Below are 24,976 nucleotides of genomic sequence, written 5' to 3' on the forward strand. Positions count from 1 at the left end.
AATTTCTCTTCTCCTCTCAGCAAGGACAGACTCTGATCACTGGCATTTCATCTCCGCGCAACTGCTTGAGAGAGTGAAGAAAAAGACACTTCTCTCATCCTACCATTCTTAATGAAGTCATCCAATGACAAAAAGACAGAGTTAGGATCCCCTTGAGCCCTGATGGCTCTATCAATGGCTGCATACTATTGCAGAATGGGCATTAAAAAGAGAAAGTCTCACTAGAGGAAGCCTATTTAAACCCCGGAGGGCCTGGAGAGCGAGCTCTCTGCATTATTATTCCAGTGCGATGCAATTCAAGTGTCTTGGAAAGTGTCACCAAATGGCACTGCTGGGATTTTTCGAAACACGAGTTCACACCCCACGAGGAAGGGTGCTAAGCTGGTGCTAATTGAGCGCGTGTAACACAGATGCTCTCCTCCGGGTTAGGGGGAAAGCAGAGCGTAATGACGCAGGCTCTTTCCCACATTTTCTCAAAATAATCTTCACTGGTTTGAAAGATGCTGTACACAATCTTTGCGCTTGGACGAGAAATAAGAGCTGATCGCACATGGATAAACAGATGAATCCAATTTTATTACCATCAAAGTCATCAACTCAGTCAAGGAGTACAGTACAGAGCTCACAAATGCAGGACAGGACCTACAGATGACCACTGGCCCTGGCAACATCACATCTACAAATACACCTGGAAGTGCTCAGCAAAATGAACAGACGTGGGTTATTAAATACAGGGTTTATGAGTATGTATTGGAAAAAAGCATTGCTTCAAACTGTGCAACAGTATATGAACAGTATTTATTTGCCATCTAAACAAAGAGAACACACTACATGAAATAATCTATTCACATTAAAAAAAATCTGATATCTTTCTGGCTAAGCATCTTCTTAAAGATGAAATATTCATCCTAAACAACGTGAGAAAGATGGTGATGCAATCTGAACGATGCGTCGACTAATCTACTTTAAACACATTCAAAGAGATACTTTTATGAGTAAACGACTGTAACAAAAAAAGGTCAAACTTGAGATTCTATAGTAAACCTTTGCTTTTTTCTTCCCATTTAGTTTCAAATGGAGAAATATATCTTTTTATTATATAATTTGACAGGTGTGCACAGTAAATATTCTTGACAACAGAGTGGGGAAATCAGACAAGCTGGCTGTGCATAAGCCATGACATACTACACTTGAGTCATAGCACTGGCAGAGTGGCTACTGTCTTCATGTGGCCCGTGTTTCGGGCTCATGGGAACTTACAGTCCACCCATCAAGACACATATTAATTTGACAGCAGCCATATGTCAGTGTCTATGTAGGTCAGTGGCCCTCATGGGCCTGACAGCTGAGAAAGGACTACAGACTTCTACTTACAGGTACGTGGACTGTATCGAAAGGACACCAGGAATCACAGTTTCTGCAGCCAGTCAAATATTGCTCTAACTCCACTAGAGTGATTACAGAGGTTTCCTTCTGTAGCTCATTATTAATACTCAAGGGGATCAGTGATAAGAAAAGATGAGATTGTTATTACTGTTTATCAAGTATAAGCTGAAAAATCTATGAAATAAAAAGAGACGGTAAGAGCCAAATAAATAAAAAGAAACATAGAAAAAAGAAACATGATCATGTACATAAAGTTTTAAATAAATACATAATAGAAATAGTAAAAAAAAACACAGTGTAAATATGTTGCACATCTCAGTACAATACAGGTGAACAAAGAGTAAGTGATGGTGCCCTAATTACAGCGAAGTCACCACAGTGCATGAAGTATTTTGAGTCGGTATCTGAACACAAATGTTTTGAACAAATAAAAGATGGCGGGATGTCACGAGGGCGTCTAAAAAAGAAAAGCTACAAAACAATTTGGATGCATAGAACTGCTATGTAAAAATGGATGAAAACAGTGGTGGGGTTGTTTCACATTAACAGCGGGGGCGCCAAAGGAACAGCAGTAGTTGATAGCGTAATGTACAGTATGCTTTTGAAAAGAACATTAGCCTTCACATGGCTTGTGGCAAGAGACGACAATGCTGTGGCCTGTGATAAGACAAAGCTGGCTGTAGCACATCTTTATCCACCAAGTGGGTGTAAAATGAACAGCAAAAGTGAGAAAGCATGCTGTTTTGGCTACTTCTACAAAGGTCTCTATGTACAGAATCTTTACACTTACAGCTATGAGGTTCTTTCCTGAGCAGGAACTTAGCAAAGAAACATAGTGTCTGTGTGTGCTTATGTGTGAAGCTGCCTCGTTCTAAACACAACACTGGCTTAAAATCTCCCAGTCGCTGATTAAAGCCCATTAACTGGTAAGTGGAGAATACAACAGACGGTAAAGACAGCCATATGTGTCAAGTGAGAGAAGTGCTCGTGATCTTCCTCAGGTGCGAATGTTAAGAAGCAAAACTTTTCTACCGATTCTACAAACAAATACTGGAATTGCGAGGATAACTGCAGGGAGAAGTTTCCCAAGTTGGCTCATTAAAGAGGAATCAAAGCTGTTTTCAGCACAATTATGTCTTCCATTATTCTCTTATCGCTATGAGAAGAAATGGAAAGAAAATGTTAGCTGCAAGCCACAGCTTGACAGCAAATTGTTTTAGCCCTAAAACTAAAGACTGAGAAGTTATTGTTTATATAATTTGACACACACTGGGGGAGGTCAGGAAAAAAAAGCACCGTACATGGTTAAAAAAAAACAGAAAAAGCCAAGGCAACATAGCAGTCAGGCTCAGGAAAGGTAGCACACAGCTTCCATGAGATGATACTAATGCTGCAAGTGAAAGAGAAGCAGAGTCAGTGTCACCATGCTAGCAGCTAATGTACAGTGTGCAGGAGTTGGTGGGGACTGCAGAAGTCAAACAGGGGGCGGGGGTGGGAGGTCGGTTTTTAACCCTGCTCATCACCAGCTTCAGCAGGTGTGTGAAGAGCAGCTGAAGCTTCGCCATTGCAACGCGATGTGGGCTCGTCCCCATGTGGAGCCGGGCTGGGCTGCTGTTGGTCTTCGGCTGAGGGCGCCACCCCGGCCGAGGCCTCTGGTGCCGGTTGGCTTTTCTCCGCTCCGGCGGGGAGCTCTGTAGCCAGAGCGGTTGAACCCTCAGGTGCCGTGGCAGATGAAGGAGCAGGAGGGTCGGCAGCAGCCTGGGGAGCTGTGGAGTCTGCTGGGGCCCCGGCTGCAGGGTTCGCCGCCTTTGCGTCACTGTGCTCAGGTGCTCTCAGTCTCTTCATGATGGTGGTGACCCGAACAGCTTTCTGTGGGAGAATTAAGATCAAACTGAACTCAAATTGGTGCTATAACCCCCCCCAAAAGTGCAACTCACAGTTACACAACACTGTACCGTGCTGCTGTATATCCTTGTTCAAAGACAGTAGAACTATTGTCGAACTTTTCGAAAAAGAAAAGAAAAAGCTTCCGGAAAGAGAGAACAAAAGGGCTTACCTTCCATTTAGCTCTGGCAAAGTTCTTTTCTATTTGTGCGCACACATTTTCCTTGATGTTCTTATCTGAGGCTGCACCACCAGAGATCCTGTTGCACAAAACAGGAGAAATACAACTTTACATTATCCCTACCTTCGTATGCCACGGGCTGCTACACACAGTATTACTCAATTTGCTGTTTGTTTTATCGATTGGCAAACTTTTCTAAGGACGAACTAACCTTTAAGGATCATTTTTATCTTGGGTATTTTTCTACAGTAGTTTGGCATTGACAGTCTATTTGTGTTCATAGATTAGACGTGAAAAATAAATAAGCAGTGGTAACTGGGAAGCTAAAAAATGATGTATACAGGTGATAAAGTCAAGTTGATAACATGAGATTATATTTATAGAGAAATGTAACAGGTAACTCCAATTAAAGCACATTCAGACATGCAAACGGGATTCAGAAGAATGTTAATCAATATATTTTCAGGGAACCAAGTTTTAAGACTGTTTGTGCCTGATCTTTGTCTCAGACACAGCCAGTGTGTCTGCTAATAATCTTACTATAATGCTATAATGATCGTAGCATATGTATGTATATATATATCTGTCTGTACCCTATCTGCTCCCTAACGGGTGAGCTTATCTGAATCAAACTTTGCACAGATATTGTTGCACGTATAGTGAACATCTATATGCTTAAAAAAACATTTATAATAAATATTTTTGCTTGATGTGTTGCTGTCACCTGTGCATAATTTGACTGTCAGAGAGATTGCACTGAGAAAGTGCAATTAATGCTCAGGACAGTAACAATCCTGGATAAGTTAACCGCTGTTTCTTTGCATGATTCCAACAAAAAACAAAGTGAACTTTTGAGAAGCCTTTTAGATCAAATTAATACGGTCAGATCAGAGTCCTCTGATTTAAATGCACAATTTATCAAAGCTCTGTTGCCTACCATTCATGGTTTATAGCCTCCTGGGCTGTCAGTCTCTGGTCTTGATCCACCTCCATCAAACGAGCAACCAAACTCTTAGCTGTCAGAGAAAAATATCATACAGAAGAAACTCAACAAAGAACAGGTATATTCCCCTGACAGACAAGAACATAAATATGACATATGTTTGAACACTCTAGCGGAAAAAAGAGGAGAAAACTCTCCGAATCTGAAATGTTTACCGAGCAAGCTGTCAGTGTGTTGCTTCACAATGTTATCTTTATCCTAAAAGTACCTGAATCAGAGATTTCATCCCAGTACGGAGAGTCAAACTCATAATCTCCTGCTAGGATCTTTCTGAACAAGTTCTTGTCATGGTTTTCATAATCATCATCATCAGTTTCATCGTAGAAAGGCGGGTTGCCTGACAGCCTGACGTAAGATAGAGTGAAAAAAGGAGGAATGTGTGGAGTCAAAAAAAGCCTTCATCCTATATTTAAACAAGCTTATGCTGTAACAGAGCATTACAGGTCAATCAAATTTCCACATGTGACTGAGAATAAGCCTTTAAGTCTCATAAACATAACTTACAAAATATACGTGATGACGCCTGTTGCCCAGCAGTCCACGGGTCTGCCGTATCGCTGTCTGCCAACTACCTCTGGAGCTGCACCAGAAGAAAAGACATTCACTACATTTCTGCACGTCTGTAAACCAGAACAAGCACTGTCTCATTAGCATGTTGTGAAATTTAATATTCTCACCCAGATACTCTGGCGTCCCACAGGGCTCTTTGATTAGTCCGTTCTCCAGCTTGGCAAGATGGAAGTCACTGATGACTATTTTTGAGTTCTTCAGGCGGTTGTAGTAAACCAGGTTCTCCAACTGTGAAAAGTGACGTTTTGCAGCTGATGTAATATTCATATTTAAGGCATTAAAAAAGTGAGTTTAAATTTCCAGTGGTTTCAAAACAAAAATAAAGAGAAAACTTAAAAGATATTAATGTTTAATTATGTATTAACATGTGGGATTTCAACAGTTTTCACAGCATTTGTCACTGACACACATTTAAAAGTCTAAAATCATACAACACCTACCGTTCTCTAATTGTCTCAAATTTGCATACTAATGAGTTGCAAGACAGTGGTTTTTAGCTACATGCTAATGCTATTCCTCTCACACGCTCATAATGATAATGCTAGCTAATGTTTGGCATGGTTACTATATTGTAGTGTCTTAGTTTTATGAAACCTATAATTATTATTTTTGGAGCCATTTGGTCAGAATTTAAGGTGCTGCTATCTTGCTATCACGGTGCAATGATGCTAGCTTGTAGAAAAATGCTGACTTTATCAACAAGGAGCTACAAGGACTAAACATTATCTCATATGGTCTGAGATTTATTTTGGGATGTCCCACATATAAGTAAGAGAACACAATTAAACTAGTGAGTTAAGATGAAGAAGAAAAAGTTGCAATGCTTAAAAGTGAAATTAAAACAAACAAACAAAAAATTCCAATAAAAGAATAAAGACAACAAAAGCGTAAATAACAATAACAGACAACTAAAAGGCAACATTGCAGAAAAACAAGTCAATAAAAAGGCGTCATTGATCCTGAAAGCCTTGTTTCCTCATTGTTATCTACAAATGAACACATTTGTACCAGCATCACATGGAGGTGGCCTATGTGAATTTGAAAACTAGTCAAACATGGCATTGGGGGGAAAATAATATTAGATGTTTGTGCCTGCACTCTGCTTTCTATGCTGTGAAGGACATACATAACCCATGAGATGCTCTCTTAAGAAAACAAAACTGAAACTCGCCATTTTTCAGTGTAATGAGATTGAATACGTCATTTCTAAGAAAGAAAAGTGGTGCGTACAACATCCCGCTGCAGGAGGCAGCTGTCAGAGGATGGAACAATTTTCGAATATGCACAGTAGGCAGGTAGCTTGGCAGAAAGGGAAATTAATTCCAAGAAGCAGATGTTTTGGATTGCACACCTTTTCTCTAAGCTGAGGTTTGTTGTCGAGAAAACTGATAACGGTGCAGAAATGTGTTTCGATTTGGTTTTTCAGGGAAAAGTCATTTAGCCATTTAGTAAAACTGGACTGAAAGTTGCTGGAAACCTTTTTACATCGTACTCTTTTATTTCAATGTGATGAAAACAGCTTTTAATTGATTAATTGAGGACATTTAGATGTGTTTAAAAAATTAGATTCTTTGTTTAATCTTGTCTCTTTTAATGAACTCCAGTACAGTCAGGTTGTTTTGAATACTTCTGATTTGATGATGCAACTTGATATCCTGAAGCATATTACCTTGAGATTTCTGTGAACAATGTGGAGTGAGTGGAGGTAAGCAACCGCCTCCAGCACTTGGCGTACCACATTGCTGGTGTCCCGCTCTGAGTAGTAGCCTTGATCCAGGATCCAATCAAACACCTCTCTGCCTGTTGCACTGTGGAAGTTGTTGGAAATTAGGAATGCAATTTAATTTCAGTAGTAAAAGCTTTAATGAACAGTTTAAATTTAAGATTTACTAAAAACTTTTCTGTCTTCGCCTATGCTTTTTCTTCCTTTGCTCTCTACTATTAACAGTTTAGAAAAAAGAAAAAAAATAAATCTGCAATTTAAACTGAAATAAAGGCATCCTAATTTGATTGTTATTTAACAAGATTGCATAAAAGATTTCCGTATAACCAAAAGTTTTTTAAATCACAAAACAAGAGTCCCATGTTCTGGAACTCCATGGAAAACAGTACATACGATTACAAAATCATGGAACAGCTAATTTCACAATGAATACCAAGTGACTGGAAGTCCGAGCTGTTCTTGTATCTGTAGGACCTTGGGCTCATTCACTTCAAGTATCAACAATATAAACAGATACATTTCAAGTTTAAGTTACAGTCAAGACAAGCAGAAAGCTTTTCCCTTGGCTCATCAGACATCGGAACTCACAGTTCAAGGAAGAGGAAGTACTCTTTTTTGGTCTCAAAGACATCCACCAGTTGGAGAATATTGGGATGCTTTACCCTGAAAAGATGTGTCAGAAAACATAAGAAGAGAATCAAGTCAAATATCAGATAAGATCTGAGTCATTCATTCTTTTAGAAGGCTAATGTAAATACTTGTTTTAATGCACATAAACAACATGCATTCTGAAATCTGAGAGAGGGAACAAATAGAAAGGAAAAGACAAAAACTGCAAGACATTTAAATTCCCATAGATAAGCAGATTTGCGTAAACTGATGTATCCATATGGGCATATATCTCAAACATGTATATCATGAGCATTGACTATGCCTTCAACAACCACAGCAACATGCAAGAAACTCTGAAGGAAATTCATGAGCCTATTGGTTATTTTCATGATCATTTTTCCACAGTGCTGACTGTGGAAGTCTGCTAAAAAGCTCTGTCTTTAATTGCTTCCCTATTCATTCACTCCAAGCTCAAAGTTAATTTTGTGAATGGAAAATTGAGATTTGGGACATTTATGAATGATTTTCATCGTGCATCACAGGTGTTGTGTTTCGTAACCATAATTTACATGTCTGAATCAGAATCCAGACACGAGCTGTGAAGTACTGGAGAATTTTAAAGAGCACATACTCATTATGTGTTATATAAATGTTCTTTTTCAAACCTGCCATGAAATAAATGGCAGAAAGTAGATGCAGTCCAGCAGATTACAGACCAGCTACCAGCTACTGTAACAACTTATGAAAGCAGATATACACTATTTTTTCTGTTGTTGTTTAGGACTGAAATATTTAGTTTAGTTTTAAACAAGTGGCAAAAAAATCAATGATGCCACAAACTGCACTTCCTGGAAGGGCTACTTATATTTTACAGTATGACACAAAAATATTTCAAAAAGATACTAAGGTGTACGCTGTTGAGCATTTCTGGTAAGGAATTTTAAGGCTACATTTCAGTGGCAAAAAAATGGCATATAATATTTAAAAAATGATATTGGATCATGCAAATCTAAGTAGCTACCCAATGTCTTGATGCAACTGGATTTAGCTTTTTCAGTGGGAGAAACGTTTCATCACTCGTCCAAGTGACTTCTTCAGTCTCAGCTGACTGCAGGTTTCCCCAACCTTATAAACAGTATCTTTGCACAATGACTGAAACCAGCCCACTGAATGAACAATGGGCTTTGAGGTCAGTTCCTAGATCATTAAAACCTCTTTAATGTTTCCATACCAGACCAACTAGAAATGTACTGGATCTACTACTAGATCTGTTACTTTAGCTGTATTAAACTATGGCTGTGTCACATGTTAAACTGAGATTTAAACAGAGTAAATCTCAACTCTGTATCCACAAGTGAAAAATACATATGTATTATTTATAAGAAAACAACTTCAAATCCAGGATATTTACAGGGGGACCAAAACATGAAACTAAACAAGAAGAAGCTAAACTGACAGAACATACAACTGAACGTTATCTTGAGTAACAATAAAAAAATGGAAGATGATAACTTGAAGAAGTAATCTTTTTTTTCCCATTTTCATTCTTTTCTTTTGTAATGTCAGCCCGAATTTGTCTCTTCAAAATGTAATTTGATGTTTTGCCAGCAATTATTCACAGGCTTTGACACTGTCGTCTTACTGCTCAACCCCCTTCATTGATGACTACAACATGAAATGTGGATGCGGTGCACATCCCTGTTATTAAAGTCTAATTTTGAATGGAATAATCGGTGTTTTCAAAGGCGCCGTATAAAAAAAAAGCACTTTTATGGTAATCTCACTCTACTGCTTTGCTTGCTGACAGCGACAAATTGTTTGATAAGGCTCAGGTTATGCTAATGTGGGCTTTACCAGAAAGTCAGATCATCAAAGAGAAGCTGAAGGAAAATCTCTGATAATAAAGGCTTTAAAAAAGTGACTGCATATGATCACTCAGCAGAATGAAGTTCACTTTTCTGCTTTCGTAAAGAGCACTGAGCTGTTTCTTCTTCTTCATAAAAAGATGTTTTCTGTGAAATCATTTTCAGTAAAATCAAATATAAAGCAAGAGTCACATCAGAAGATGAATCAGATGAAAAACTCACATCTTCAATATGGCAATCTCGTTTTTTGCAGCCTTACGGACTTTCCTCCCATCCTTTTTCAGGAATTTTTTACATGTGTACATCTTCATTGTAGTTCTGTCCTTGGCCCTGAATATCTCACAGAACTCTTCCCTGAAAAGATTTTCACAGCACTTCAGTTTTTCTTAAACAACAAAATGAAATTAAGCATAATTCAAGTTCAAAAGCAAAAACCTTCCGAGATACTTACGATTTAACGATCTGACCCAGGTCATATTTATCTGTCACGTCTGAAGGACTGTGGTAATCCTTCTTTTCCCCGATTGTTAAACAGCCAAATGGCATGGCCACTCCTGACCTGTGGTATAAAAAAAACACAGAATGAAATAAATAAGAATAAAGATTAAAATCATTTCAATCTGTCAGGTCATTCCAACTACTGCTGATTTATTCCCTCTCACAGATCCTTAATCTTACACTGGATGATGACTTGGCTGCAACATATCCCTCCCTCAGCCATAAAATTATTATTCCAGTAATGCTGAGAAAGCATTTCCAAAGTGTGAGCACTAAAGAGTCACCAGAGGCAGGATGAGTGCAACAGATTGTTTTAAACTTGCTAAACAGAGCTTTCATGATCCAGCATTAATAAGAATAAAGGCATAGGCATAACTGCTGCACAGTCCTACCCTTATGTTACATCTCATCATTTTGAAAAGTCTGCACTGAATATACCAGCACTTTTCCGTGGGCAGAAACGTACAAAACACCGGGGTCAGGGAGCAGCAGGAGTAGCGGCTAATACAAACACAGAGCCCAGTAAGGTGAATCCCACAACAACTGAAGCATTTCCAATCAAGAAAGGGAACCAGCAATTACAGGCAGAGCACCCTGGGGCTCAGAGAGGGCGTTGAGGGAATTCAAGTATTTTCTAAGCTCTAAATCAGCACTTTAATATCTAATTGTGTTACAGTGTTTCTGTGACTCTCTTTAACAGTTTACATTTCAAAGTCGTCTGCACTGTTTGTTTGTTTGTTTTTTTTGGGGGGGGGAGTAATATCTTTTTGCCAGTAACATAATTCTATATATAGTGTGTTGTTTTCACAGTTTTCTATTGCTGTTTTTAGTAAAGGATTCTATGATTTCAAAAAAAATAATTCCTCCAGCACTCATCATTGTCAGCTAATGATAAATATTTTGATGATATCTATAGAAGTAATAATATTTTATAATTCCTCAGCCAGGAAGGAACACAGAAAAGGAACACAGAAAGATGCAAGGCAGGCATCAGAAAATCATGCATTTTTTTAAAGGTTTTATTTGCAGCTGAGGTGTTAGAATTATTGTAGAGTTCAATAATAATCTTCTCTCCGCACAGTAAAGTCAGGAGCAGTCAACCCAAGACTAAGACCATGACAAGCCGAGCTGTTTCAGAATTTTCATGGTTTGCTGCAGTTAGCATGTGTATTTTTGTTTATGGCCAAATGCAAAATTGTGTCTAAAGTCAAAAATTCACAATCCATCTTCAAACACTTCACAGACTTCAATCAGCTTTTTATGTGTCTTTAATTATCTCAAACCTCAACTCTAACTCTTCTCAGCAGATGGTAATCTTCCTGTAATCAAGTCAGACACAAATCAAACAGATCAAACACAAAAGATAAAGCTGTTACACACAATTAATAAATTCACTAGTTTAGCAAGAAATGTATCTCTGCGTCGTATGAAACTGGTAACGAAAAAGAGATTAGGGATCGTCACAAATATAACAGTGTATCAAGCACATGACTCAAAGTTTTAGAATTTAAGGCCAGGCATCTAATAACCTCAGTCTAGTCACTCCTATCACTCCAACTCATTCAAAAAGACATCCTAAACCAGACAACAATTTATTCCACATAAATTCAAGCAAACTAAAAGCCATACATGATGTTCAGTGGCAACACACAAATTCACTAAAAAATTTCTAACTGTGGTACTTTTTAAATAAAGTTATGCAGCAGTGAATGCTTAGTGAATGTGTTCAATCTGGGAACACATTAACTAGTTTTGGGGTGCCAGAGAATTTTGGCTTTTTTTAAATCAAGTCGTCCTATTTCTTTAAAAAAGCAAAATCAAAACTAAATTAATTCCAAACAAACCCAACGGTTTCCAGACTTCATCAGACTGGTTTCCATGCATAATGCTTAACACAACCAGAGCTTGCTCAAAACGACTCAACACTAGAATTGGGGCAAAAAGTGGACCACTTAAAAACCATCATATACACACAACCGTGTTGTTACTCATTCAGAAAAGCCTTTAATCTTAGTTGTGACTTGGTGCTGCAATAAGGAAAAACCACCTGTTTACACCCTGGGTTATGGACAAAGCATTTCACGGCTGGCTGGGGTGTGGGATATGGTCTTTAAGCGATTTGTATATAGATAACAGGTTTGTTTCTTCTGAAGAGCTGTCTCAAAAGTTTAATTTACATTGATTTCAGTTTTTTAGATATTTGCAAATTAGATTTTTTGTCTCATCTAATTCTGAGTATTTCCCTATGCACCTTTCCATTTCTCTGCTGGACCTGGTACTTAAAAACAAAACTGACTCAAAAAAGATCATTGGTAAAATGTATACAGTGTTTAATGACCACAAGCTGACTAGCTTAGAGGGCCTTAAGCATAGATGGGAAGGGGGACTAGGAGAAACAATACCAGAGAGAACTTGGCTACAGGTTTCAATGAATATCTCCAACTCATCAGTGTCTCTTAGGCGATCTGTTATACATTTTAAGGTTGTACATCATCTCCACTGGCCTAAGGATAAACTTTCAAGAATCAAGACAGATTTGGACCCCATATGCGGCCTGGGTAAGACAGTTCCAGCCACTCTGCAGCACATGTTTTACATGTTTTACACAAGTTACGTGGATTATGGAGTTCAATCTTTGAGACTTACTCCAAAATAACAGGACAAACGATCCACCCAACCCCTCTGATTTAAATGTTTGGTGTGATTCCCTCTGAATCATCCCTGAATAAACTTGCTCTATCACCTCTCTGCTGGCCAGAAGACTTATTCTCACCAAGTGGAAGGACCCTCGGCCCCCAACATTTGGCCTGTGGATTAGAGACGTGATGAGCCACATGCATCTAAAGAAGATTAAGTTCACCATCAGAGGGTGTGCTGGAAAATTCCATCCTTCCTGGCAACCATTCATTAGTTATATTGACAATATGTCATCCTGTGATATGGAATCATGATTCTGTTATTTTGAATGTATATAGCCCGGGTGGCCCATTGTCTTACATGCCTATAGTTTTGTATATACTCTGAGTATATATCACTATTTTATTTTTCACTTGAGATCTGATATTGAGGGGTGGGAGCAATGTTGTACATTTATCAGTATATATTTATGTGTTTAACTGTTGGAAAAATAATTTTAATAAACTACCTGGATAAAAAAAAGTGGACCACAAATGAAAACCAAAAACTTCTTTTATCATTATTTTCCCCATTCCCCATAGACTCTATAGATTTATGTGACGGTATCTGCCTGAGTAATACCCTCTATATCACATGATAGTAAATCTTGTGAAAACATAAGTAGTGTTGTGTTTGGCTAATTTAATACCTGAGAAATGGAGACACTTAAAGGACTGTGCTCATTGATTGGCAACACTGCCTCCAGTGGTTAAAAACAGTGTTAAAGAATAGCTCCCTTGCATCAACATAAGTCATGAGGATGTCTATGGTATGAGAATCCTAACATATTGAGAAATGTGATTTTATTGTGTTTTTAACAACCAATGTGAAGAACAATGCCCTCCAAAAACTTAAAGAAATGGAATCAGGAAGAATGTGGATGAAATCCCTTGATATATTCCAAGAAATCCTGAGAGAAAACACTGGCTCTCTCTGTGTCTACTAGTGTTTTTAAAAAGGAATCATACTACTTATTAATCCAGTGCAGATACCTCGGGGCCAGCAAGCACAACACTGCATGCTTGCTGACTGGACTCGCATAAATATTCTCTTTGCAAAACTAGGAATGTAAAGCAGTAGTGGAAAATGCCTGAACAGCATTTTCTACAGATGAACATACAGTATAAAAAATATATATAAAAAATATATTACAAACCATCTGTATTGTCACTTTGTGATGCAGAGTAGTAGGGAAAATGAGAACCTTCTTACTATGTAAGAAGGAAATTTGTCTTTTGCAGCTTCTGATATCTAATGAATCTAATCCAATCTAAATGAACAAGGCTCAGCTGAGAAAACTGTGAAGAGAAAACTTTGTGCTCCCTTCACTTCCTTTTCTTAACTGAAGCACAACACTGACTTGTGCAGTCAGTGAGAGGAGCTGACCTTTTTTGGCTCCCTCTCTTTCTCTCACTCTCAGTACGTTGTATATCAATGCTCTGGCTCAGTAAAATTCCGCTGCAAAGATGAAAGGAAAGTTCTGCAGTGATGGTGGTTTAAATGGAGGACATTCTGAGTAGGTTTAGCAGACAGAGAAATGCCAAAACATGTCAGAAAAATACATTGTGCTAGAAATATTTACATTCAGCAAGTAGCCACAGTCGTGACATTCTAGGAAAAATGCGCATGAGAAAAAGAGAGTGGGCAAAGAATTTTGAGAAATGAATTGCATGAAGTAATCCAGAAAATTAACTTTTGCGGTTTTTGAAAAACTGTATGTTGAGCCTGCAAAGCCATAAGAAGCACAAGGGAGAACATACGGAAAAAATTCAACACCAGATAATGTAATTCTTCAAAGAACTCATGAAGCAATGTAATGGAAGAAGAACTTGTCAAGCACTTGAAGCAGAAATAGCAGGATGCTTGCCATATCACATAACAGAGGCTGCATAATGGGTCCATTTCAATCGACCGGCATCAGCAACATTCAAGCATTATCGCCCCGTGTTCTGACTGTTATCTGCCTCTGGGGAGCACCAGTCAATGGCTCTTAATGCTTCATGTGCCACTGTGTGCTGTGACTCTGCTGTGGGCCCACCTTGGGACACAGTGCTATATCACCAAGGAATTTCTGCTAGTGCTGTGAGGATTTACAGGATAGAAGATGGATAGTGAAAAAAGATGGAGGCTTATTAAGCAAGTGCAATACTTCCTTCAGCCAGGCAAGGCTATCAGGAAATGAGTCGTTTTTGTTTTTTGTGCTTGATGAAACTCTTGCAGTGCCTGGAAAAGCCTGGGATTAGACTAAAGGCAGTGCTGAAAGTGCTTTTTGAAGCACGTAAGGGGGGGATTATTTTAGCTGCTACTGGGATATAATGCAGGGTTACTCCACAGGGAAGTAGTTGGTATAGTTAGCTTACTTAGTGAGCCATTTTTTCCTTGTTTTTAATAAATGTTTCACTTCATGTTTAGTTGTTGACTCTCTGCTTTCACACCCTTGCTCCCCCTCTGGCTCAGTAGCTACTAAATGAGGATGAACAGTAAAGATGAGCTCCCATACATTACGCTTGTGCTGACTGTAGGCCATTACATACTTCACTGAAGTGAACCCAAGCAGTGCTAAACTGCAACTGTTATGCACAAACCACATTTTACACACATAACTGCTCATCTTATATAAGAATAACAGCATAACACATGATTGAAAACTGTGTCATATCTTTTTAATATCACACATTTCTTATTTGAAAACATTTTCAGGATCAAGAAATATAAAAAGCTTTTATAGCGCACCTAAGACAAAAAAATCTTTCAGTAATGACTCCATCTTTCTTGAGTTTGGTTTTGACTGACATATTTATGCGATGGCAGAAGTAGCTTTGCCAGAATGAGACAAGCAACAACCACCAGTGATGAAATATGAAGCTAATATCATAGTGCGGAAAAGCTCCAGTTTCGCTAACGGCCACTTGAGGCTGGCTCCAAAAGCAAGTCCAAAGAATTCCACACTAAAGTCTCTACCATTACTGAAGAAATAAATATATGTAGTCCAGATAATTGTGTTGAGGCTTTTTATTAATAACTTGGTGGCTAGCTGTCCATCTGTAAGCTACTTCAAATAAATAAACTAACCTTTTGGCCTTTGCAGAAGCACCTGAGCTGCACTATTTTATTTGCTTATGCTAACATTGAATCAGAAAACAATGTCTATGTGAAAGATGTCATTGTACTAATAAAACTACAAGAACAAAGATTTGACTGCAGTTTCAGGTTAGCTTTCATGTTAGCATCTTCTAGCAAATTTTAAGGCCCCATAGCTTTACTGTTCTGGCTCTCAACTCCAGCAACAGCAGGGAGCTGTTTTTAGTGAAATGCTCTATTAAACATTAGAGCATTTCACTAAAAATTTAGACACCAGCTGGTCACGTAGTAGAGCTAAAGACTCAGGTATTTATTAAATAGGTAACAAAAACAGATGTGAGTTTTCCACTTTTGTTTGTCATGCAGCAAGAAATAGAACTCAAATTAATGTAAATGTTCTTCTGCATCAACTGAAGATATAAATGAGCAGACGTTTGCCAGTGTGGTGCTTGTAGCGTGTTTCTATGAAGAGTTTGCGTGCTCTGCATCTGTGCTAGCTTCCTCTGGCTTCATCCTATTGTCCAACATCCAGGGTAGATAAACTATTTACGTGCATAAAAACGTGATGTATAAGTGTATGTAAGAAGGTGAATGTGGCTTGTAGTGTAAAGTGCTTTGAGTGGTCAGTAAACATATATAAATATAAATGTTAGTACATTCAAATTCAGATTTAAATTCAGTGAACTTTTTCCTTTTGGTAATGTGTGCCAACCAAGCCGCATCTCTCTACTCCCCCAGTTTACCATTTCCTACATGTTTCACTGAAGCTCTGCAGTCACAGTCCAATCATTTACTATTAATGCTCTTCTGAAGATTTTAGCTAGCAAACATAACCAGGAGATAATGGTGGAGATAATAGTGGTCAAAACTCTTTAATACAAATACCATCCATGTTGAGTCCCTCAAGCACACTACTTGAGTGTTTTTGGCAAACTACTAATTCTGTTTTGACAAGGCTAAGATAAAATATAATCTCTTTCTCTGTCTCTCCATATCTCTCCATGTTTCTAAGATTGGTTGGAGCCTGAGTCCAAAAAGATGAGCCTCTCTAGGTTTTTGGAAATAAACATTCTTGACCTTCTTTTCTTTCATCCTCACTGATCTCCTCCTGGGACTGCCCAAAAGACTGTGAGACCACTTTGCCTTCAGCTAAAAAGAGAAGATAAGGTCAGCACAGATGGGCACAGTGACAATTGTGTAAGTCTTAATAAAGCCTCCTTCTGAGCAGAAAGGTTCTATTGCACGCACACAGTGCAAGGAAACTATTCTTTTTGCAGTGGAAGCGAACATAAACAATGAAAGCTAATAGAAAGCACATCTGTTGGATTGCAGCAAGTCAGGTCTGAAAGCCCTTAACTTTAGCTGTGCCGAAACAATGGAAAACTAATGGGCTTATAAATAACACTCTGGCTACAGTTAACTTTGAGTTTCAGTAAGAATTTATCGACTCCTTCATGTTTTCACGACTTTCAAACAATGATTTCAAGATTCTTTTCAAATCCTACCTTCACTGAGATTCACACAGACTGTCAGCGTCAGGGGATGGGATTGGTTTCTGTGGGGGGACATAATACGCAGAACCTCTGTAGCTTCTGTTGTGTAATTGTTGTATTTGCATCTGTACTACAAAGACCATGGTGCTCTTCTATTCATTCCTGACTGACAGTAGAACAATATAAAGCACTGAAACAGAGAGCACATATCCCAGTCCTAGGCAGTGTCTACAGACATGTAATTCAGCATTTAACAACCTGTCTTTGTAACTCACATCGATAACTGTATCAGCATTTTACTAACCCAAGTGTTGTCTAATCTTATGCTCCTTGTCATGCCGACCTGTGGCATACACTGTATTAAATTTCTGTTTATGATGACATCATATACATGTCACATGTTAAACACAACCTCAGAGGTCAGACGAGTGCTATATTAAAAAATGACCAACAATTGCTTTGTAAATCTGATCTATCACATCTGCTCTCTAAGTGAAACGTTACTAATTCAAAAAAGAAACCTGACTTTACTTGCAGGTGTGAAGTTTTGAAGGTGGAATAATAATTTTAAGCAACACCAAGACTGTGAAGCAGTTACTTTTCAAGTCGGACGTAGACACATAAAACAAAAGGAAGTGTCAGCTGTGAAGGGTGAGCAGGTGTATGGAAGCTACAGGAAGTGATTCATTAAAATGACATGAAGGCAGTCCAGCCGTGGTACTCTAACTCAAAACGTGTAGTTTTCCCCTTGTAGCTATTATGAATTAAAGATACAGGCAAATATAGACACTGCACTGAAATCATTCGCTATCCATTAATGTAAAGCTGCCCAACTCTAAGTGAACTTTTATGAACAGTTTCAGCTAAGAGCCGAGACAATCCATTAGTGTTGAGAGTAACTGAAAGGCCAGCAGGCGCGGTGGAATACTGATGTTATGCAATAAATCTACATTGGCAGTAAGTGACCCCGGCAGTGCCTCTGTTATAGAGGCCAGAATAATAGCTACTACTATTCCCCACTATTCCCAGGACCAGACAAGATGGAAACCAGTTCAAAGGTATTTTACAGTATACAGTTCAAGCCCCATTAATTGAGTGGCATATGAGTGCATTCATAAAAGAACTTCTCCAAAACTCACTGGGGAAGAGCATCAGCAGCATCATCACTCTGCCTCATTACTGCACTGCACAAGAATTACATCTTTTTTTTTTTTTCATTTTGACTTTAAGGGAAATGAATTCTTAGAAATGTTGACCAAAAAAAAAGTTTGCATGCTATGTCTCTGGGGCTTTCTACTGCACTAATTAAAATTGCAAGGCGGCGTATAAATCTTGCTGTTTCAACCTTTAGAGGGCTAGCTGAAGAGCATGGACCAGAGAGCTCTATAACAAGAGGAGGAAGGCAGGGTAATAATAGCAGACAGGGAACACACGAAGGGACTGGAAGTTGCATTAATCCGCAGCATGTGTAGAGCAGGGTTAAAATAAAAAGATGGTGGCAAAGGTTTTAAAAAGCAAGCGAATTCACAATTGAATTAATTATTCATGCCTGGCAGTCTCATTTTCCACAGCGTGTCTCACTGGGCCTGTGATCCGTGTGTTTCTTGTATCGTGGAATCTCTGTGTCCTGGGGCACTTGCTAAACAGTGTGCTAGGAGCAGAAGCATGGCAGGTCTGGCAGTACAGTAATAATTACAAGCCTTCTCTACTCAGCCCTCTTTTAATCCTAGTTCAGTACACAATACTGCTTGACGGTGTCTGCATCAGTCTCACACAGGGCCAGTCTCTCCAGATCCACTGCATCTCTCGTTTGTTTGCACAGCATCACACAGGAATGGAAAGTTTTTGAGGGTTTATTGGAGGCCGTGGACCCTGATCACTCCGTCACCTTTAAAGAATAGGTGACGATGTGCTTTCATTCATTCAAAACAAAAGCTGTGCATCTGACTCACACTGCTGCATTCTTCTCTGAATGAGAACACTTTGCAGTGGCATCTTCAGCACAAGAGTAAGCGCACTTTTGCACTTCACTTCCTTCCCACTTCCTTCTGTCATCCTGTGCCATCGCTCTCTCGCAGCCACGCTTCATGGCGAAACACTTTAAGCAAACAACAGCACGAGCTTAACTTTGCACCTTACAAGAGTCACACGACAAATCAGAGTACAGTTGCTTCTGACGGCAGCTTCTAGAGAGGAAGTGAGACAACAGGACTGTGTCACATACAGTAAAGAGTCAGTTATATGGTCAATGTATTTCCAACCCTTCCAGGACCGGCAAACAACCCTTTTTACATCTGATGCCCACCATGTACAAAAGAAGCACATCCATCATTACACAGTATAGACCATTTTTGTTGTTTTTTGTCAATAATCTGTATATTTATATTGTACAGCAAATAGACCTCTGAGCCAGTCTGCAGCAGAGGAACATGCTGTGGCTCCACTTTGTTTCTTTTGGCACTGTTGGCCTATACTATGCCAAAAAAATGACATCACAGGTTCCATCAGACATTTGATCAGAAGAGATTTTAAACCTCGAACAAAGCCATGCATGAGTGTCCAAAATGAACCTGTGTTTGCACCTCTGCTTAGAACCTTTGGAGGCTTGCCAAAATAAATTCTATAAACAAATTAGAATTCAGCAGATAAAGAAAGACATAGAATAATAAAGCCAACAGAGACACCTACAGTAGAATCACCGTAATGCTAATTTAAATGGTTCCTTGCACCATTTTCTCCTGTATCTCTGTCATGAAGACAGTGAATATGAGATACTGTGGTTTAGTCACATCAATTATTTAAAGGATTCAAGTGAGTAGATGCTGACTTTGCTACTAGTACTTGAATAGTAATTGTTGGCTCTATTAGTTTGCCAGAGGGGCGGTTTCCTTTCCTGCATTTTTATTTGTTATATGGTGATTTCTAGAATACAAGAGAAACTGTTATACTCATGATACATGTTCATTTACAAGTGTGATAAACTTTTGAAGTGTTTGAAGTGTTTTAATACTCAGTGAAAACTATAAAGAATTTTTAACAAGACCAGCTATGAATTAAAAGTAATTTAGCCATATTTCCAGAAAATGTGGGAACCTATTTGAAATGTACTTAGAATGCAATACCTGTTTTACTATATTCAGTGATGTACATACTACAGTAAGGCTTGAGCCAGCCCTCATTTCTTTATTTCTTGTTAGGACAATGGGAAATAGGTGGAGCACTTCATTAAAATGTGCAAACATGCAAGGAAATACAGCATATAGAAAAACAGAGTTTGTACAGTTCTAACAAGCTTGAAAGTCAATATTAGGCATGACCAATTATATTCTTCAGCAGAGCTTGAACTCTCTTAGACAGTTTTCTTGTCAGTGTATTAAGTAGCTTTCAGGAATAGTTCTTCGAGCCTCTTGAAGAACACACAAAGCTCTTCTTTGGATGCTGGCTGCTGTTCGTTCCATTCTCTGTCAAGATCCTTTCACATTGCTTCAATAATGATCAGGTCCAGGTTCCGGGGAGGCCATCCATGAGTGATAGTGTTTTATTGTATGTTTTTTTTTTTTACAGTGTGTTTGAGATCATTCAAGAATGTTAAATGAATTAGTTGCGTATCAGATGCTTTCCACATGGTAAATCAAAAGATTCTGTGTTCATAATTCCATCAATTTAGATCTCCAACACCACTGGGTGAAATGCCTCCCCAAACCATGACAGAGCCTCCAACATGTTTTGTTGAAGGCTGTAGACCAGTGGTTCTTAACCTGGGTTCGATCGAACCCTAGGGGTTTGGTGAGTCGGTCTCAGCGGTCCGGCAAAGCCTCCGCCGTGACATGCACGGCTCATTTTGTGCACCAGTAAAAAACATATTTATGTCTTGAATTTGAAAAAAATCATATTTTATTTTTCACTAAAGAGGGGTTCAGTGAATGCGCATATGAAAGTGGTGGGGTTCGGTACCTCCAACAAGGTTAAGAACCACTGCTGTAGACACTCAATGTGGTAACTCTTTCCTGACCTCCTCCGTACATATTTACAATAAGTTGAACCAAAAACTTCAAATTTGGATGTGTTGCTGCCACTACTTTTCAGTCCAGTTCTTGTGTAATTTGGCATATCTCACTTTTTTCCCCTTGTTCACTTCATTTTGAATGGTTCTTTGCAGCCACCCTTGCACTGAGGCCATTTTTGTAGCCTTAATCTTGACCTATGAAAAAATGAACTGGTACAAAGACTGGACTGAAAATGAGGAAAAAAGAGCCAAAGACAAATAGGGCTGCCACAAACGATTATTTTGATAGTCGACTAGTCACCGATTATTTTTGCGATTAGTCGACTAATCAGATCATGCATCCATTGAACGTAAAACGTACAGCTTATTGCACCAGCATGCATCTGCTCTTATATAACTATCATTAGCTTACAACTTTAAGTGTTTAAGGTATGTGCTAACTAAAAATGAAGACAAGATGATAGTTTATTAAATTTAAATGAAATTTGCAGATTGTTTTGGTGGAGTTTAATAAACGCAGCCGTCTGCTCCTTGCTATCTAAAATATAACAGGACACCGGAGTATATTCTGGAGCATCTCACACTTCTGATAATCAGGTGTCTGCTTGACGTTTATTCAGCTGTGTGTAAAACTATAACTTTCAGCCAAACCGATTTACTCATGAACAAATAAAATACTGAAAAAAGCCAAACAATAACACATTTTTAAGTTATCTAAGTGGCTTATATATCATGTTTAACCTGAGTAGCGAAAGATTTGCCGGGAGTCCGGTGTTCTCACCGGCTCTAGTGAGCCTTGCCCCCGGCTAGCTATGGAGCTAGTGGGTAACAGACGTCTCCGAAAACGTCGGAGCGCTTTTGCAAATATGTGGTGTCTTGATAAACTGAGCAGATATTTGAAGTTTACACAGCTACATTCTCGCCTGAAAATATGTTAAACGTTTATTTTGTGACCCAGAAAGAATAATAACAGTAACATTAAAACTAACTAGCTGCCGCCATTGTTGGAAACTGAGCTGAGCTGCGCTATGAATTCTGGGACAGTTTCTTCTTCTTCGGGGTTTAACGGCAGCTGGCATCCTTGTACATGCAGTGCTGCCATCTTCTGTTTCAGTCCGTTATTACACTCTTAAATCCTACTACTTATTCCTGCATCTTTTGGGATCTTACAAAGCTTCAAACGACGCGTCGACTATTAAATTAGTCGTCGACGATTTTGATAGTCGACGTAATCGTGACTAGTCGACTAATCGTGGCAGCCCTAAAGACAAACTTTAAAAGAGCTGCAGAAACCCTGAAAAACTTTTGCTCAAGACCACTTTTTAAAAATTATAAGAAACTCTGACTCCTTTGGAACAAATTATAATGAAATGAGGGGGTGGCTCAAGACTTTTGTACAATGTTATATATTCTACTAGAAAATGTAGAACTGTCTCTTACAAGTGCCGTTTCTCTAGTGAAGCTAGCTCAATGAAACTGCAAAGTAGTGAGAGTTGTGTTGATGGCAGCTGTTCCAATAAAGCATACAGCTAAAAATAGCTGATAAAAGCTGATAAAACTCTATTATGTGTAGGTAAATAACAAAGAGTTAGATATCATACATAAAAAATTTAACTACTATATCTACGTCCTACTGAAAGGATCAAACGGTGTTATTAAAAATGCAATCCGCATGGCCTCTTTTGACCTCCAGTATGGCTGTCCATGGGTACTTTAGTACATATATATGCACAATACTCTTAAGGTAACATGGCTCATAAGCACATTCCCTATGGACAGAATACGTGAGAAACAATGTTAGCTTGTTTTTGATGAAACAGCTGCAGACAATCCAACCTGAAGGAGAATAGTTTGTTTGTATACATATGAGTGCATGCCTGAATACACGCCTGCCATTGTGCAATGCACAGTGAAACCATATAGTGCGATGCACTATGAGCATTTGTGCCCTTTCGGATTTCCATTGGACAGCCACAATTTCTAATTTTAGCCCAAGAAATGTCTCTGCTGTCAAAATTCCTGTACCTTTATGTCACTTGTAATTCACTACACAAAAGTATTGTGAGTGTAACGAATCACAACATATTGTATGTCTTCTTCAGTTGTACTGTTTGTAAATACACATCAAAGATTATATGAAGAATACAAGTTTGGGGAGAATTTAAGGTTGAAAGGCTAATGCAAGAGTCTTAGCAATACTATCAGAAATGATTGGTGATGTCTAACACTAGTAAAGAAAACACAGATGCACCTGAGTATGCACAGAAATCTGCACAAAGTGGATTCACAAGAAGATGCGACAGCCAGGGACAGTTTTGACTACCAATTCATTTCCAAAATAACTATAAAGTTACTGGCTGTAGCCAATGCTAGCCCTCAGCTTTCTAGTAAATGCACTCATGGTATACATTTTAAAATCTTAGGTGCCATCTTTCTTGAGTTATCGTGTTCATAAGGTTTTCAGAAAACTTGACTTTTGACCTTGATCATCAAGATTTGGGCTCGTCCAAGATTTTTAGTAGATGTTCCCATGGTATCATTTTGAAAATGCTTGAAACTCGGTGTCCTTGCCTGGCGATGTGACAGCAATACCCCATTAGACTTTTATGGCTGAGGGGTCACAGCGGAAGGAATCAAGAACCCTAACGTGATGTCTCGGGGGACAACAGCCTATTTTTGATAGGGTTTCCAGTCCAGCCACTTGATATCTGATGCAAAACCTCTTACAAGACTTTCATTCAACCAAAACCTGCTTAAACATCACTCATCATTAAAACTAAAGTCATTAACAGGACAACGAGTGTAAACCAAAACACTCCCAGTACCAAAGATATTGCCTGCAGATGTCAGCATATTCATATATATTTAAACACACATACATGTAAGCACTTTTTTCTACCAACCTAAGCACTTTCTAACATTCCCCACACTCACTAACACTGAGGGCAACTTGTCTTGCCTTGACAAGGATACTTGTCTTGTCCAAACATACTTCGCCATCCAGACTGGAGTAAACAAGGAGCTGATCCACCGACCTTCTGACTGGCAGAAGCTGTACTCTACCTCCTGACTCCTGCACCCTTAAAGCTATCATAAGCTATGATTGTTGTATGATTTCCATTAAAACAAAATTTATACCACTTAAATTATTTATTAGAGGATAATCATCCATCAATCCATCCATCCATAATCATACAAAAGTTAAATTACATGAGATTAACAATATATATTTATTAACAGTTATATTTCATCTCATGACTGCCAATTCCAAACAAATTAACTTTAATAAAGCTGTAGTGCCTTTTGGAGACTCATTGGGAGATTTCTCCTCTCCTCAACTTCTCCTCTACAACACCCAAGTCTTTACTAAGCCAACCTCATTAACTGCTTTGCTCCTGCAAGCCGCTTCGCGGGACAGACACTTTAATTGCTATGCATAAAATCGACATTACATGAAAAATATCATCTAGAAGCAGTGATAAATAAAGTGGACTTGTTTTTAATGTCGAGCTAACACTAATTGAAAGTCCCCTTAGAGTGCTGACTGTGAAATTAACAGAGCAAAAGAGACACAAATTACGAATGGTAAATTTATGATAGGACATGAATAAAACTGACAGGACGAGACTGTAAATTGGTCACATTTAGAGCAAACAACTGTTAAAAAAAAGAAGAAGAAAGAAAGAAAAGAAAGAAAACAGTGGAAAAAATGACTTTCTATGACAAACACAGCAAAAAAATCAACCTCAGGCTGATATTCATGACATTTCTTTTTCTACATAATATTGCTTTGTTAGGCAACATAAAAGGTGGAGTAAAGTCACAATGAAGCCACAATTAAATAGCATTTTATTGACACAGCCAGGTAGCCAGTTAGATGTTTCATAACACTGCTCCTGCTACCTGGCTTTCTTCACAAAAAAGGAGAATGTTGATCAGTTATGAGAGACTTCTTAAAAATAGCAGTTCCTTTTCTTAAAGTTGGATATGTAACAGAT

General features: G+C 38.6%; 1 protein-coding gene across 2 annotated transcripts in view; it reads right to left on the reverse strand.

The window, feature by feature from the left end:
• Nucleotides 1–588: 588 nt before the first annotated feature.
• LOC116314916 (caM kinase-like vesicle-associated protein) overlaps nucleotides 589–24,976 on the reverse strand; it is a 41,459-nt gene continuing 17,071 nt past the window's right edge. The window contains exons 2-11 of one of the 2 annotated variants that reach the window (XM_031733071.2): nucleotides 9,676–9,783; nucleotides 9,447–9,578; nucleotides 7,336–7,410; nucleotides 6,694–6,832; nucleotides 5,132–5,252; nucleotides 4,959–5,034; nucleotides 4,663–4,799; nucleotides 4,389–4,467; nucleotides 3,443–3,530; nucleotides 589–3,255 (exon numbers count right to left, since the gene is read on the reverse strand). In XM_031733071.2, the coding sequence (XP_031588931.1) occupies nucleotides 2,893–3,255; nucleotides 3,443–3,530; nucleotides 4,389–4,467; nucleotides 4,663–4,799; nucleotides 4,959–5,034; nucleotides 5,132–5,252; nucleotides 6,694–6,832; nucleotides 7,336–7,410; nucleotides 9,447–9,578; nucleotides 9,676–9,770 (1,305 nt within the window). In that variant the 5' untranslated portion in view covers nucleotides 9,771–9,783 and the 3' untranslated portion in view covers nucleotides 589–2,892. The other variant, XM_039612020.1, reaches the window with a different exon arrangement.

The sequence above is a fragment of the Oreochromis aureus genome, linkage group 5 (assembly GCF_013358895.1).
Source record: "Oreochromis aureus strain Israel breed Guangdong linkage group 5, ZZ_aureus, whole genome shotgun sequence".
Lineage (NCBI taxonomy): Eukaryota > Metazoa > Chordata > Actinopteri > Cichliformes > Cichlidae > Oreochromis > Oreochromis aureus.